A 15,979-nucleotide genomic window follows, 5' to 3' on the forward strand; every position below is an offset into this window, starting at 1 on the left:
CCAGCACACATGGCAGATAAGTCAGTGTGAAAGACACAGTCATTCAGCAGTGCACACCACAGGGACCAAGGTGCAGGGACTAAGCAGAAGATGGGGCCCTGGAGTTTGTATCCTTTGCAGCCAACTCTTGGGAAAAAATGTACAGAGATTGATTAAAGTCCCTCAAAAGAGACAAGTGCATGACAAATTAAATCCACAACTGACTTTGCCAATAGTGTCACTGGCACCATCATTAGGTCCTCCCTAATGACTAGTCATACAAACTGTGGAGTCCTGAGCTCTCTGCAAAGAGAAGAATCCTATGCTAAACCAACCACATCTTGTTCTATTTCCTTCTCGTCAATCTCTCCTCTGAATGTCAACTTTTCCTTTCTTTTCCTGACCATATTTCCCCTACTTTTCACATGTCTGCTCTGACCTGTCTGATCCTTCTACAGTTCATTTGTTATCTTTCTCCTCTTCCTCCCATGTGTTTTTCCTTGCCCCCAGATCTTAGTGCAGGGCTGCCAAATCCCAGCTTCACTGGTGTAACCCAGCTGATTTACTTTCCTCAAAGCAGCGTCTGCTCTCATGTAAATTACCCTCCAAACCCAGGCTGTGAAATGGGCTTGTTCACTAAACTCTATGAATAGGAAAGTAGGCACAGCTGGCCTATTCATAATCAACATAAAAAATAGATTAGCACTTTACAGATTAAACATTATTGTTTCAACAGTTAACATAAATCAACTACACTTACAGGCCTAGCATTGCTGCTGCCACTGCAGGGTGACAAGTACAGCAAAGGGAAGGGCTGACAGTCCAGGGTACAGTAACAAACAGCTTGAATATAAGTTCTCCTCTGACATCTCCAGTGTGTACTGCTAGAGGTTGTTACCAGGACAAAAGTGAGCTACGGAAACAAAGCTAGGGAGGTAATTTTGATTAATTCACATGCATTTCCAAGCAGTCTAGCGACCCATTATTCTAAAGCCAGAATCCAACTGCCTTTCTTCCTTCCCTCAGGCTGATGCAGCTCAAAAATGGAGCAACAAAGTCAGCCTCTGGAATAGAAGCAGGACAGGAAGCCTCTAAATGTTAACTGGTATATAGCTCTGTTTCCTATAGCTCAAAATATTTGGATGAAGATAAACAGTTTGGTGAATTCCATCTGTTGTAGCCATCTCAAAAAGCACCTCATTACAACCCAAGATTCACCTCACCAAAGAGGGGCCAAGTACCAAGATCCACTTCAGACACGTCCTGAGGAGAGCAAAGCCAGGAGAGAGTATCCCAGAGGGGTCAGGCTGCACTTTCTCCCTCACCAGGTACAAGATACTAAGTCACTGGAGACACTCAGTCCAACACATTGTAATCAGTGTGCTTTATGCAGTCATTAGAGAGACAAGGCCTACAGAAGCACTCTGCTCCATACCTTTTCCATTCCTTCCTGCTCACTCACTGAGAACCACCCACTGTCTCAGATGTTTATCTTGGAGCAGCCAATCTGTAATTCCTGACCTGGTTTTAATGACTGGCAAAGGCCTTGGCCAGGATATCCCATTAAGAACCAGCCTCACAACTCTTTCAAACAAAAAGGAAAAAAAAATAGAAAAGGAATAGATTAGGTCCAAAGGACAAAATATGGACCAGGAGAAGAGGTATTGGCTTATGGGTTTTCTTGGCAGCTAGGGCTAAAACATCAGCGGCTTACAAAGGGCAAGGTAGGAAAAGTTACATGGAGAAACTTCTTTACTATAACTCCTCTTTAACAAGCCCTGGTAATTTTAATTGCTCTAGCCTCCTTCTAGCCTTTCTTGATAAATGGGAATAGCAGTTAATAGACCGGAACCAATCAGCTACATCCAATAAGGTCCTTGAGAAAATTAGCTTTGTTCTCCACGCACAACTGATAACACCTCAGTTTCATTCATTATCCAAAATGAGCTAACTAATGTAAATTTTCTAATAATTTGAAATTTGGAAGGATTGGTGCTGAAGAGCCTCTTCCAAGAACTTGCCAATTTGAGATGCAGTAGTTATGTGAGCTTTGTAAGGGAGAAACTTGTAGATTTGCTTCAGCTGAGCTCTCCTGGCACAAGCAATAGGTCACATGAGTTTACCTTTTCAGTTGTCACAGCTTCAGAGGTTTGGCTCTGAACTACATATATCCTGTAAAACTAAATACTGCAAAGCTTACAGAAAATAAGTGCAAAATGTGCCTAATATTTACAAATGCAACATGAGGAAACTTCCTAAGGCTGGTCTGCCTATAAGGAACAAACACACTGCTCACTAATGGTGTAAAGAATGTTGAGACACCTTAGATCCCAATTTTTGCCTCAATCCTCAAAACATGAAAGCATGTTGAGTGTGTCGCTTCTCACAAGGAGAATTTCCAGTGCTCCTAGCAATTTTTTCACAGGGAAGAAAACTTGCAAGCAGAGTTGAAGTGCTTTTTATGGCTCAGTATCCTTTCACAGAATCAAGAGCTGCCTGTCAGACAGATCCCAGAAGTGCCATAAAACAAAACCTATTAGATCACTGTATATCTTATAAATTCATAAAAATTCTGTGTGACTATTCTGCGTGTTAGAAAAACACAGATATGTCAAGGTCATGCCCTGTAACTCCTTATTTCATCTTACGTGATTTGTTTCATCTACAAATAACTTATTGCCATAAGTTGCCTGACTCACTGCATCATGTTTTCATGTTTCTGATGGGTCAAGAGCCAAGCAACTGTGCAGATGTAAAATTCTGAAAGAAATTAGGAGATAATAACTAGGCAGCATCAAGTAGGACATTAAAAGATCACTGGGCAGGCAGATGATGGAGTTCTTCACTCCCTCAGAGAAAAATCAAGCATAGCAAACCCAGCCTGTGACAGATCAAGGGCATCAAGAATATTTCAGAGGGTATCAGCAGTGGGTTTTGAAACAGAAGCCAGTCCCTCAACATAGCAGCTCAGTGTTTCTGCCTCTACACAGATCCTGCTGTGTCAGAAATGCCTGGAGATTGCTGAGCAAAGGAAATACACATTTGAAAAAAGTTAGTCTCCATATGCAAGAATAAAGACTATTAATCCCAGTTGCAGACTGCAATTTCCAGCAATTGTTTGGAATTGGAAGGGTTACCCACATGCTAAGAAGTGTTTTCTGTCAATGGCTCGAGCACTGCTGTGCAGCACATCCACCACCTCTGCAGGATGTGGACACTGAATACAGCCTGACACAGCTGCCGTGGGTACTGTCAGCCAAGATGTACCTGCTTCAGAGCAACACTTGAGGTGTAATCAAAACTCTGAGAAAACTCTACTGAACACAGCTTACTGTCTGCACAGACACTGAGCCAAAAAATTCCATGCAGGTATGTCATACACCCCATGGACCTAAAGAATTTGTAAATTGAAGGCAAAAAATGTCACTAAGCATCCAGTTCAGAATTATTTCCTACCAGCCCATTCCCCACTGCACTTTCTGATCTGAAGTTTTTCTCTTCCTTACAAAAGGCCCTCCAAACAATCCTTCAGAAAATCTATTGTCCAAATTCTTGTATTGTAAATCTTACCAATTTGAAAGAAGTCAAAGGAGATTATGCTCTAATCTATACTCAAAACCTTCCCTCTATTATACTACAGGGCCTAGAGTACCCAGGAAGAGGCTGCCATGGGCAGAACCCAACTGAACTCTCCCAGGAGCTCTGAGTGGAGAGAAAACCCATGGAAAGAGGCAGTACTCTCTCTGAAAGCTCCTCTGGCAGTAAGGACACACCAGGCTGTCCTTGGCATGACAGTAAGGGTCAGTAACACTGGAGCTTGCGTACAGGGTGAGCAGGAACACAAGAAACAAAGCAAGGTTCACTTCCTGAGCCACATAAAGCTCTCTGCTTTTCACATCTGCCCTCAGAGCAGCAGTTCTGGACAATGCTGCCCACACAAGGGCTTGGTGTAGAGACAGCCACACTGGGATCTGCCAGTGACTGGGGTCTCTTACCAGAGACAAAGCAGGGCAAGCACAGCAGAGGCTGCAGCAGCAGCAGGACCTGCACAGACAGCTACTTGTGCCTTTCAGTTGAGTAATGCAGGACCATTTGTTCTGGGTGACATTAATGCTATTCGCCATCCATCTCAGACTCTTTAAATTACCTTTTTATGGCCAAAATCCTTTTCATAATTGATAAAAATCTCTTTTTTATTTCCCAAGTTATTGAAAGAAATGTGAAGGTTTTTTATTCGTCATTACAGTTTTAATAAAAATGTGGTTTCTATTGATGTCTGCTTGGAAGCCCTGCCGGGTGTACTGTGAGAGACTCAGAGTGGTGGGAGAAGGGCCACATCTTCCTGTCCCACTTTCCAGCCCCTAACACTGTCACAGCAATGGCCACCACAGCTCAGCTTCCACGTTGGTGTGTAACAGAGGTTCATGCAGAATGAGGAGATTTCCTGTGACTGACAACACCCATAGCAGGCAAAAGAGGCTCTTGCTGACCTAGATCTGGTTGCCCTGAGTCTGTTAGTGATGTAATTCACAGTGATGGACTTCACAGACCACCCCAGCACAGCATTGCTGGAGATGCTGTTTTAGGACAGAACCAGGTTCACAAGCTAGAGGAGACCTGAGTGTTCAGCAAAACCATTCTGTGTCAGTCCACAGCCTCAAGCAACCACGAGAGGGACAGTGCACTGTGCCAGACATCAGTGCTTTGGGCAGAGCACTCAACCACAAGGCTGTGCAACACTGGAGGAAGCAGGCACATGTCCTGGCATCCTAGGTGAGTTAGACAAGACTATCCACCTGAGAAAAGGCTTTCTGGAGCCATAACAGAACCTGCAGCAGCCTTCATTATGACATGAAGAGCTTGCGATCTAGTACAGTAAATTAATCTTCTCTAGAGCACCATATGGAGCCAGCTACAGAAAGTGGCTCATACTACCTTGGGAATAACTTGGATGCTGTAGGACATGCAGTGGAATACCCAACAGCCTATTGAAAGCCTAGCTCCTCTCCCACAAGACTGAGCAATACTTGAATCATTCTGGAAATCAAAAATAAGCATATGTCTCACCAGAGCTTTCAATGCTCACTGACAATTCCAGAAGATAGGGAATGAAGTCCATCCTTCTCCTTGTCACTGGTACAGCAAAGGCTGCCATACCATACCAAGAATTCATATAAAAATAGGAGTAAAAAGAATTTTTTCTATTCCCCCTATTTCTCACACTCTCTTAACAGTATGAGGACAGGGAAGTCTCTTGCATTGGGGATTAGCACCTTGCTATGGTCTCATTCTCCATCTTTCCCATGGCAGTACACATGGGCATACAATTTTTGTCCCTCCCTGTCAAACGGCCATGTGGCATGACTGCAGATCACTGCAGTGACTGTATTCCCAGGTGTATATGGGTACATTTCGACAACAGATGAATATATTTCATGTATCCAACCCAAAGAAAACACTTCAGGAACTTTGAGAGTGCCTTAGTTCCAACCAGGACCAGGTTAATTTTTTGCAGCAACTGGGAGGGATGTGGCCAGGACACTAAAGTTACTTGATACCACTTCACTCTCTTTCTCTTCCAAAAAGATTCCTTCCAATCCAGTTAAAGTGGTGGACAGAACAGTGAGGTATTGTTTATTGTCAGGGGCTTTTCACATAAATTGTTTGTTTTATACCTTTCATTGTTAATATTGTTGCTGCTATTGTTTGTTTTCTTATTCCATTGCTGTTTCCAGTAAATTGTTCTTATCTCAGCCCATGATCTTTGCCTTTTCTGCCTCCAGTTGATTTTAGCTGGAGTACTAAATTGGAGAATACCACTTGTAAGCCAAGACAGGGAGCAATTTGAAGTGAAATAGAACAAACCTTCCCAAACAGTGTTAGAATGAAAATATAATAGCAAACCTTTACTTGAAAACCTTCAGGTACACAATATGGCAAAAACCACACATGGTACAGTAATACTAGAATTTTTATAAGGTTAGTTGATTAGTATATCTATAAAATATTGTCCAATTAGAAGAGCAATTGGTTAGGTAATTTTTTTCCCTGGGTACTGCCCCATTGGAATTGGTCTCATTGGATAGAAAGGGGCTTCTCTATCCCACTTGTGTCTCCTAAGATTCTGGTTGAGAAACAAAATGTCCTTGGTGGTCCTTTTCTTAAGTAAGACTAAAAGTATTTCGGAAATGTGTTAGAAGGTTAGCTTATTCTAAAATGTAGGGGGAAAGGGTAGGAAAAGTACTAGGAGCTACAGTCATGTATTAGCAATCTACAAGGCTACAAATCTATGAAAATACATAAAAAGCTAAAGATCTTTAGGCATCATTTTCCCCTTTAGACACCTGACAAAAAATCTATATTGTCTAGTCTCTACATTTGACAAAGGGCCGTATTCTTCTTAGCCATGATTTTGCTGCAAGGACAACGAGTTCTCAGACAAGGATTATCTGTTTCTTACCTGCACAGCACTGGGCTGTGCCAGGTACAACAGCAGGAATCCAAGGCTGAATCCTCCAAACATCACTGTGGAAATGCATCCTCCTTCACAAATCACAGCACAGGAGGTTCCTCTACAACATGTGTTTTGTTTATAAATCACAGTCAAACCATTGATGTATCCTTCCCTGCTCAATCAACAAGCTCCTTTGCTGAATGGCTGCAGGAGGTTTCTTGCAAATGGCAAAATAGTGCTTGAACAACCTGTAAAAGCTGCAATTAACTGTGGATGAAAAGGATGGTCTCCTTGGAGTTGCTGGGTAATCAAGCAATTAGAAACTACTTCCCATTACCTGCATTTCCACAAAGCAGAGCTAGAATGACATCCTTCCAAATTACTATCTTTCCATCTGTTTAAACCCTTTACATGATTTGGCATCAGCAGAGAAGCCTTGACATCTGAGCTCTCTCCAGCCCTTTCTCCCATCCTTGAACAAAGCAAGCATTGTAAGCAGAACTTTCAATCACTGGTGTGTTTTCCCCACGGAGCCTGTTTTGCCTCAGCCTTCCGTGGAGCACAGCAAACTCACCAGCAATGGCATAAGTATGTACACAGATATGGATACCTGCAGTCAGGATTTCTTGGGATCCCTCATTTGATAACATCTGTGACAGCTCAGCTTCAACCATTTCCACTCCTCTGCAATAGTAGAGATGAAGTGCAATAGTTTCAGCAGTTGTTAGATGTGAAGGGAAGTCAAGAGGCAAGGAGAGACACTCACTCCCATGGCCAGTCACATGCCTTACACCAGCCCATCACTCCCCAGGCAATGACAGCCTGGACACAGAGCACCTGGGCAGCTGCACTACACAAGCACCCCATCAACATGGGAAAGACACTGCTTGGGACCACACTGCCCTCAGCTGGGGGGTGCTAACTTTATCCTTGCCCTAATCCCCAAACAACCTCATACCAGAGACAGGAACAATGACTAAAGAACCTGCCAAAAGGGAGCAGGCACTGGGATATTTCTGAAAGGAAAGAGTGACAGACAGTGAGGAAGGGAGTGTCTCCCCTAAGGAAAATTACCTGCAACATGAGTTATGGCCTGGGTAGAGTACGGAGTACACAAACAAATCAAGAGGGAGAATAAGAAGTCTTAGGGAAAAGGTCAGTAAGTTGACTAAAAAATGCCAATGTGTAAGGAAGGGCTGGAAGCTGATGAGCAACAGACTGTGAAAAATGACATCCTGATGTACGCAGGAGAAGTAATCCAGTGAGTAGAGCTGGCCTACTGAGATGTGCAATACGAAGAGGGTTTTGGGGACCAGGAAGACATAAAAGTGTGTGTTGGCGTAGAGAAGGGTACACAGTGAAGCAAGAAGATGTCACAGTATCTAAACTGTAACAGCACTGTGCAGCAGCAGAGAAGTGAGACCCATATTAGAGAATGCACTGGACAGTAGTGGAGCCAGGCAACAGAAAGGCACGAATGTGCACCCGATATTTTCTGAGCCTGAGAATTGCCAGCTCTTCCCAAGGGAAACTTTTCAACAGTTTTCTTTTTCCCAAAACAATATTGTGTAAACAATATTTCTTTCCCATAACAACAGGTATTGTTTACTATGTCTGTTACTTAGCGAATGGGAGAGGTGTCAGTCCTATAGACCAATAATGTGCCTTTTTAGCACAGCATGTTATAAAAGGGCAAAATGAATAGCAAATAGAGCAATTCTGATTTCTACTGACTTCTGACTGGAGTCAAACATCTTTGTTTCGTGTCCTATTGCAACAGCATGAAGGATATTTGGAGGACCAGGGTTGTAAAAGCTGACAAGTCCTTCTGCAACCACTCCATCCTATGACAAGGGATGCTGTGAAATGCCCTTAACCACAACAGAGTGGCATCACTTCCCCAATACTCCTGTGGCTACATGTCAGTCCTTTCCAGTAAACCTACCAGAGGGAGGAAATGTCCCTAATTCCAGTGCTTTCAAATCTTCTTCCACTTTTCTAGTTTCTAAGCACAAAGATTGTGTGCTTTTAAGGTGCACCCACTCTGAGAGTTTTATTTTCCAGAGCTCCTTGTCAGTCTTTCTCCCTAAATGTGTGGTGTCCACCAGAAGTTTCACCAGAAGTTGTCTGGCTCTGTTCTGCATGCACTTCACTGAGTTAGCACTTAGCTGAACCGGCTGTCTCTCCCTGTGTTAATTAACAGTTCATTAATAGAACATTAATAGTTCTGCAGAGAAAGAACATATTTGGCTTGCTTTCATTTTCCATGCTTGGGACCTTTTCAGTTTCAGAACCTTGTTCAAGCAAGGAAGATAAAAACTGAAGCAGGGGAGACTCATTCATATCTTAATACTCATTCTTACGAACACAGCTTTTCCCAACTGCTCCAAGGAATACACCCAGAACAAGCCCAACTTGCAGTATCTCCACAGTCTCCCCAAAAAGATTCTTGCTCTGTGATCTCACTGGCAATTGTTTCCAGGAGTTACTGCAAATATTCCTTTGTGCAGCCTCTCCCACTGCTACTACTTGTGTTACCCTGCCAATCCCACCCCGCCCACCTCAACCTCTTGCATATAACACTCAAGAGAATGATCACCTCGCACCATCACTCATCCAAACCACTGTGGCTGAAATTAGACAGCCAGCACTTGCTCACTTACTGGTTATTTTTATCCCAATGACCCCTGAGAGGTACACAAACTAGCCCTGGACTTAAAACAGGGTTGGATAGGACAACCCATTAGTCAGCATATATGATGCTTCTCTTTCTGTGTCAAATCAGCACACGTGCCATTCATCTTTGTATCAGAGCTACATGCTGCAGCTCCCAGTACCCAGCCATGATGCTGGCCTAAAATGGGAGACCCCCACCAACAGCAGGGTATCAAGTTTGGGTGGGGACAACAGAGTTACATTGAACTGCCACAAATCCACCTCACAAATGCTCTGTCTTTGCTCAAACATCCATCCCATTGGCATGCTCTCCATTCAAGCCAGTTTTCCCACAAAACATTTGTCAAACATCCAAGCCCATGATAAGATTCACAGGAGTAGGTCACATCAGAAGGCAGACTATTTCTAATTGACTGAAAATATAATACTTCTGTACATGAAATTGGCTTTTTTTGATCTTACTGCCCTTTTCCAAGCTCTTGCCTAATTTGTTAGCTTGTCACATTCCTTCCTAGGTATCTCTGTATTTCCAGTTGCTCTTTCTCCCATTTGTTCTGTACTGATCCAAGCAGTATGTAATTATCTCTTGCCTACACTTAAGATTCATCAGAAGTGCCCTGCTGTTGGGCCTGATGGGAGAACTGGAAGTCTTACCACTGAATTTGAGAGCAGCAGGACTAGGCCTAGGCACCCTGAGAAGGTGCCATTTTTTCTTCTATTTGAATTCATCTGCAAGTTCCCAGGTGTGATGCTGGCCCCAGGAGGGAAAATTTCGGGATCTCTCTCTACACTCTTCTCTGCCCTGATACTCCATCCTTGCTGCTCTGCCACCTATATTTCAGCTAAGTACATCATCTTTAAAATACACTGAGTATCTAGCTACACTGGAATTAAATTTGGTCCTATTAAACCCTCTAGTCTCCAGTAATGACAGCTTTGGTGCATTAGGTTCTCAAATCCTTTCTGGTTTTAAATATCTTGATTTGGTACCTTGTAACTATTAATATGGGCATTTACATCAGCTTTTAATACTGTCCAGTTTTACAATGTCCTTTATTTTTATACATGTTGTTCTCTTCATTTATCTCTTTTATCATTGCTCTCTTTCTCTTGTTACCATCTCCTCTCCATCACTTTCTTCCCATTTCTACCTTTTTTTACCCTCCCTCCCTCTGTAACCTTAAAATTAAATATTGCCCAGCACTGCCCATGTGAAGGAAGTGAATGCTACGAGGTAAGGTTGCTGTGGAGACTGTATTCGAGCTGTTTCACTGGGAATCAATGAGGCACAGAGCATTCCTCTAGCTTCCAAGAAGCACAAAGAAACCAGGGATTATCAGTGGCAGCTGAACACACACTTGAGAGAAAAGGTCCCACCTCCAGGCACCTACTCCAGCCTTTAAGAGACAGCACAGAAACTGTGCCAGAGATGGCTAGTGTGATAATTTATTGTGGGTTAACTTTGGGCTGGCTTTCCACGGCTCCTGTGGAAGAGAGATTGCCACATGGAAGCCCGTGGACGCAGAGGCCTGCAGGGAGCAGCCAGGCTGCTCTACTCCATCTATCCACTGAGCTATGAAACACAGCTGGCACCAGCCATGCTACAACGATGGAATGCTGATATAGGGAGCATGTTGCAGACTGGGGGCTGACATTAAACCTGCCATTAAACTGTAGGGAAATATTAATGGTCATTCCTGGCTAGACAATATGCAGACCCTTAAACAACACACAGACAGACTTGCCTCATTCAAATCTGCCTATATTATACCATATAGATGCAAATACATCTCCCTTATGTTTCCCACACACCTCCTTACCACACAGTCAGACAGGCCAGAACAACCAAAACAGCCCCAAAAACCTGTATATATGAGAAACAACAGAACACACTGCCTCTCTTCTTCAACCCTCTGTCTTCCTCCCCCTCACACACACTTTCTCTAGCATCACCTTTGCACACTGTTGCCTCCTGCCTCCCTCCTTACCATGTCAGTTGTGATCCTTGAAATGCCTCTTCTCAACCTGGGCTAGAGCGTGAGGGGACATCTTGTAAAGAGCAAGATACCAAGTAGCAGAACACCCTCTGTAATTTACTGTGGTTACTTCCCTTATATCTAATGAACACAGTTGCCTACCTACTGATCTCAGTGCTGTGGGCTGCTGAGGGTTAATGATGGCACTGACTCCTGAGCTACTGCCTTACCTGACTGCAGCACCAAAAGTGATTTATGCTATTATTTTCTTTGGGGGTTAATTAGGGGCTCGAGAAAGTAAAGGGCTGTCAGTGCTAGCTGGAATTGGTCTAGTGCAGCCAGGGGAGAGCAGTCATCCCTCACAGAGCTCTGCCAATATATCTTTGTCCTGAACATCAATACCTCCAGCTCCCACTCCTCAGTGTGGCAGACAGCCCTCCATCCTGACCTCCAGCAACCCTGTTCATCTTGGCATACAGAGTACTCTGCTCTGCTGAGTCCTGCCGTTTTCATCTGGCACCTTTCACACCCTTAGTTCTCTATTATCTTCCTACCAAAGCCTGCCAATAACGCCCAATGATGGACAGGGAAAACTCGCATGGCCTTCACCCAGAAGAAAGGAAGAAGTATCTCCCCTCGGTATCTCTTATAACTGAGAAACAGCATTTTTCCTTCCTCTAGCTGCTGTTTTCCTTCCTCTAGCTGTCCAGGGCTCGCTGAGGCCTGAGAAGCCAACACAGGTTATGACTGCCCCTACCTCTTTGCCCAGATCCTCACGGATAACTTGCTCAATCTCCTGCCTGGTGCTCTGCGGGGCCTGGCTGTGCAGCACCTTGAGGGTGCGGGTGTACTCCTCAGGCAGGAGGTAGTCCAGCGCACCCAGGTGCTGTCCCACCTTGATGAAAGTGCCTCGGTTGGAGCAGCACAACTCCCGGAGGCGCTCAGCGGAGCGCAGGTGCACCTGTGGAGAGACCAGAACATCAGTCAAGCCTTTTGCTGTCTGTTACGTGCACATGTCCACATACGTATCTTTTTTGTCCAGTATTTAAGCAGACTGTCCTGGGTTGTAGTTTAGGGTGTATTCTATCACCATCTTCAGTTAATGGCCCATCAATGCCTTTTGCATAACTCAGAGATAACTCCCTCCGGGCGTTATCTCTCTCTTTAATGGGCCATTAAGGCTCTCTTCCATGACTCATCATCCCATTGTGAGATGCTCCGCCCATGGGGAAGAGCCAAGCATTCTCACCTGGATATAAGCTGGGATTTGGAACAGTAGAAGCAGCCCTCACCCACTGGATTCCCAGAGGACCGGAGCTACCAGACCTTTCTACAAGATTTCTGTTTCAAGAAGACCACCTCGTCTGGACTGTTTCCATCACCCTGATCAGGTTGTATTCTGACTTTGTCACTGGTTTTTCTTTTTTTTGTATTTATTTTATTTTATTCTATTTTATTTTTTCCTTTTCTTCTCATTAAATTTTATTTCTAACTTAAAGCCTCTTACTTAATTTGTTTTTAAACCACAACACAGACTAAGGATTTCCTTTCTTGATTCGGGGCATCATCATCTAACGTGTCAGTTCACTATTACGACTCTGGCTGGATTTAAAGGGTCTGAACCAGACCGGGACAAGATGCTCCAGAATATAAAGGGCTTCAACACTTGTTTGTATAAGCACCATAATCAGTAACAGCACATTAGTTTTTGGCCCGTCCTTGCACAGAGTAAAATATCTGGCCATAGGGCAGCATTGGTTTGTCACTGTGATTCTGCACTATGATGCAGAGTTTGGAAACTTCTTGTCAAAAGACAAAAATCCCTACCACAACCATTATGTTAGACTCTCAGCGTAAGTGCAGTGAATTAAAATGACAGATATAGACACCACCCTAGAAACTTCCAGGAACTCAGAAGAAGAGTCCATTAAAAATCAAAATTACAGATCTCTCCTTGGCAGTGAGGAGGACAGTATGTGGGCAGTCCTTCATCTTCCGCACCTCACTTTGACATGCACAAGGGGAAATTGCATCCTTCCAGTCCAGGCAGGTCTCGGGTCTTACTGCTTACATTGCCAACAAAGTCTGCAGCGACAGTCATTTGAGCAACTAAGTGTTAGAAGCCTTGCCAGCTGCACTCACAGTGGCCAAAATACAGCTACCAAATGACAAAACCCATTGCCAACCACTTGCCTGGTCTGTATTTCAGCTCTTATGGTTCATTTTGCTCCTCAAGAATATACCAGCCACCACATCCTTCAGTGACAATGATTTATTCTCCCTTTATTACTGTTACTAGAAAAGCCTCCTGCCAAGGACACAGCTATATTGAATAATATTTAATGAACTTCATATAAATTTATCCTGATACATTAATAAAACCTAACAGATCAATAACAAAAAGTAACTGTGCACCCATCTCCTGTTAACTCCTGACACCACTCTGCATGAAGTGTCCTCAGTTCTCTGGCTTCTGTGTCAGAAGTCACTGAAGGTCAAATCCTGTGTCTTCAGCCCTCAGCTGCACAAGATCCTGTGCTGATGGACTCCACAAAATGCCTTGAAGTATGTGACAAAAACGAACAATACCACAAACATTCATGAACACCACATACACCCACGCCATTCGGTAGCTATCTTTGCTCTCTGTGCAAAGCAGTGCCGTGTCACATCATCAGACAGGCTGAGTGTCTCTCATTTGGGAACGTGTCAGGGGCAGACTGAGTGCTGAGCTGCAAGTACATAAACACAGGCCTAGGGGAGTGTGAGGAGAAAGCCTAATGTGCAAGTCTTGCCCTCAGTGTGAGACTTGACAGTTTGATGCACACGTGCTCACACACACCCACGCATTTTCCTGGGTGGGCACATACAGGGAAGTGTAACTCATGCTAGGTGAATGAGCTTCCCCCAGCATATTGCCAGCCCGAAAACACTCGCACAGATAGAGGCTGCAAATAACACCCATGAGTATGCCTCAAGTCTCCCACATCATTCTCCTGCATTTTATACAACAGCTTTGAAGCCCATGCTGTAACAAGCCTCTGCCCTGGCTCTTTCCCTGCTCTCCTTCTCTGTGTGCAGCAAGGACAAAAGGAAGTCAAAAGGGAACAAGGAAAGGAAGCTGTAACAGAAGATGAGAGAGCAGGAAAACCAGGGTGGGAGTAATGAGACAAAAGGGAAAGGTAGAGAGGGAGCCAATGCAGCTGGGTTGTTTGTCACAGCACCAGGATTGCAGCCCATCACAGCAAAACAGCTTTTTTGCAGCTCAAATAGTCACCCTCTACCCACTGCCTCCAGCTGTGTAGGAAAACTCCTGCCAGCAGTGAAGGAGAGTGGCAGCCAGTCACACACCTCAAGGTGTTGGGCAGCTACAGCCAAAGGCACTGGCAGGAAACAGGGGCAAGGCTCTTACAGATATGTTCCAAGAAAACCAGCACTGAGCTCAGGCCAGCACAGGGCCCTGTGATCCCCCCTGCACCCCAGGAGCCCATCAAACGAATCCAGGTTGCAGCACAACTCAGGGCAGAGCAGCAGCAAGCTGGGGCTGTAACGCAGTGCTGGGTGTCAGGCCAAGCAGCCAGCTCAGGGTAGAGGTGTTGGCTTCAGTGCATTACCCACACCACACAGATTCCCAAGGGAGATGGAAAGATCAGGCTGGAAAACTCATGTAGCTAAAAATGCAACTGGTTGCAGACACACTTGCATACAGGGTGTATCTTCACGTCTGGGTTACTGCTGAGAAGAAGCTGGCAATAGCCCTTCTTTGGTCTAGCACAAGGTGAGAGGAAATTTTTGCCCTCACAAATTTATTTATCCACATTGCTGAGAAGCCGGTTGGCCTCATGGATGCAGCAGTCCTGGACAAGGGGACCCTTACAGAGGGCTCCAGGAACAAAACAAAACAAAACAAAACAAAACTCTCTGCAAAGCATCTTCCACAATGTTCTCACAACTGGCTTGGCTTAAACTCCTAAGAGATAGATGCTCTGGCTGGCTGGACCAGGGAATTCCAGCTCCTGAACTTCTAGAGAGACAAGATGACATAGCAACTTGTCTCAGAAGAAGCAAATCTGTATCCCTACACCTTAAAAAACCCCAGTCTGCATTAGAAGCAAAAATAATGAATTCATGAAGCAGGACTGTGAATGCAACTGCCAAGGACTTTTTGTTTACCTACCAGATCAGGGTTTTTAGCAGAAAACTTTCCTAATGGTATCTATTATTTTCTTGAATCTCCCCAAAATAGGTCACAGTCCAGATGCAGCACTTGTTTCTCTGACAGACTACATTCCCCTAATAACAAAGTAAGAGCATCACATTCCTATTACAGTGTCCAGTAGTGGTGGCCCACATTTCTGTTCTGCCTTGAAGAAAATGGAAGGTAAATGGAAATCCCTAGAATGGCTGAGAACTTTTCTTCAAGATACTGCTCTTTGTCCCCCAGAAAATACTTCGAAGACTCTTTTTATCAGAGGAAAGAGCTGGAAACAACACTGGTTTTAGTGTTTCACAGTTCTAGTTTTACATAGATGTACCTGTATGCACCACCCCCAGGAGCACACTACAAAGAATGGAAGCATTTCATGTACCAAGGATTATCAAGAATAAGCTTCTGTCAGAAAGCCCTTCAGATCACAAATGCTGTCTCTGTGTGTGGCTCTTTCCTCAGTCCACTTGGGCACCTCTTTCTGTCTCAAATCCCTTCTCCAAATTTCAGCAGGACAAATTCTACATTGGCCCACATGGCTATCACACTCCTCTGCTCTACCTAAACCTCAGTTAGGTATTAACACTGATTATTAAAACTCTGAAACAACCCTTAGGTATGGAGAGGAAGCATCTCTGGGATGAAGCACATGCTCAGCAAGCAAAGCTGCAAAGGGATATATTTTAA

General features: G+C 44.2%; 1 protein-coding gene across 1 annotated transcript in view; it reads right to left on the bottom strand.

Annotated features, from left to right (window-relative positions):
* Positions 1-15,979, bottom strand: part of ADCK1 (aarF domain containing kinase 1) — a 75,578-nt gene that overhangs the window by 33,760 nt on the left and 25,839 nt on the right. The window contains exon 4 of the mRNA XM_066321977.1: positions 11,843-12,046. Within this exon, the coding sequence (XP_066178074.1) occupies positions 11,843-12,046 (204 nt within the window). The remainder of the gene's footprint in view (positions 1-11,842; positions 12,047-15,979) is intronic.

Source organism: Sylvia atricapilla, chromosome 6 (genome assembly GCF_009819655.1).
Source record: "Sylvia atricapilla isolate bSylAtr1 chromosome 6, bSylAtr1.pri, whole genome shotgun sequence".
NCBI lineage: Eukaryota > Metazoa > Chordata > Aves > Passeriformes > Sylviidae > Sylvia > Sylvia atricapilla.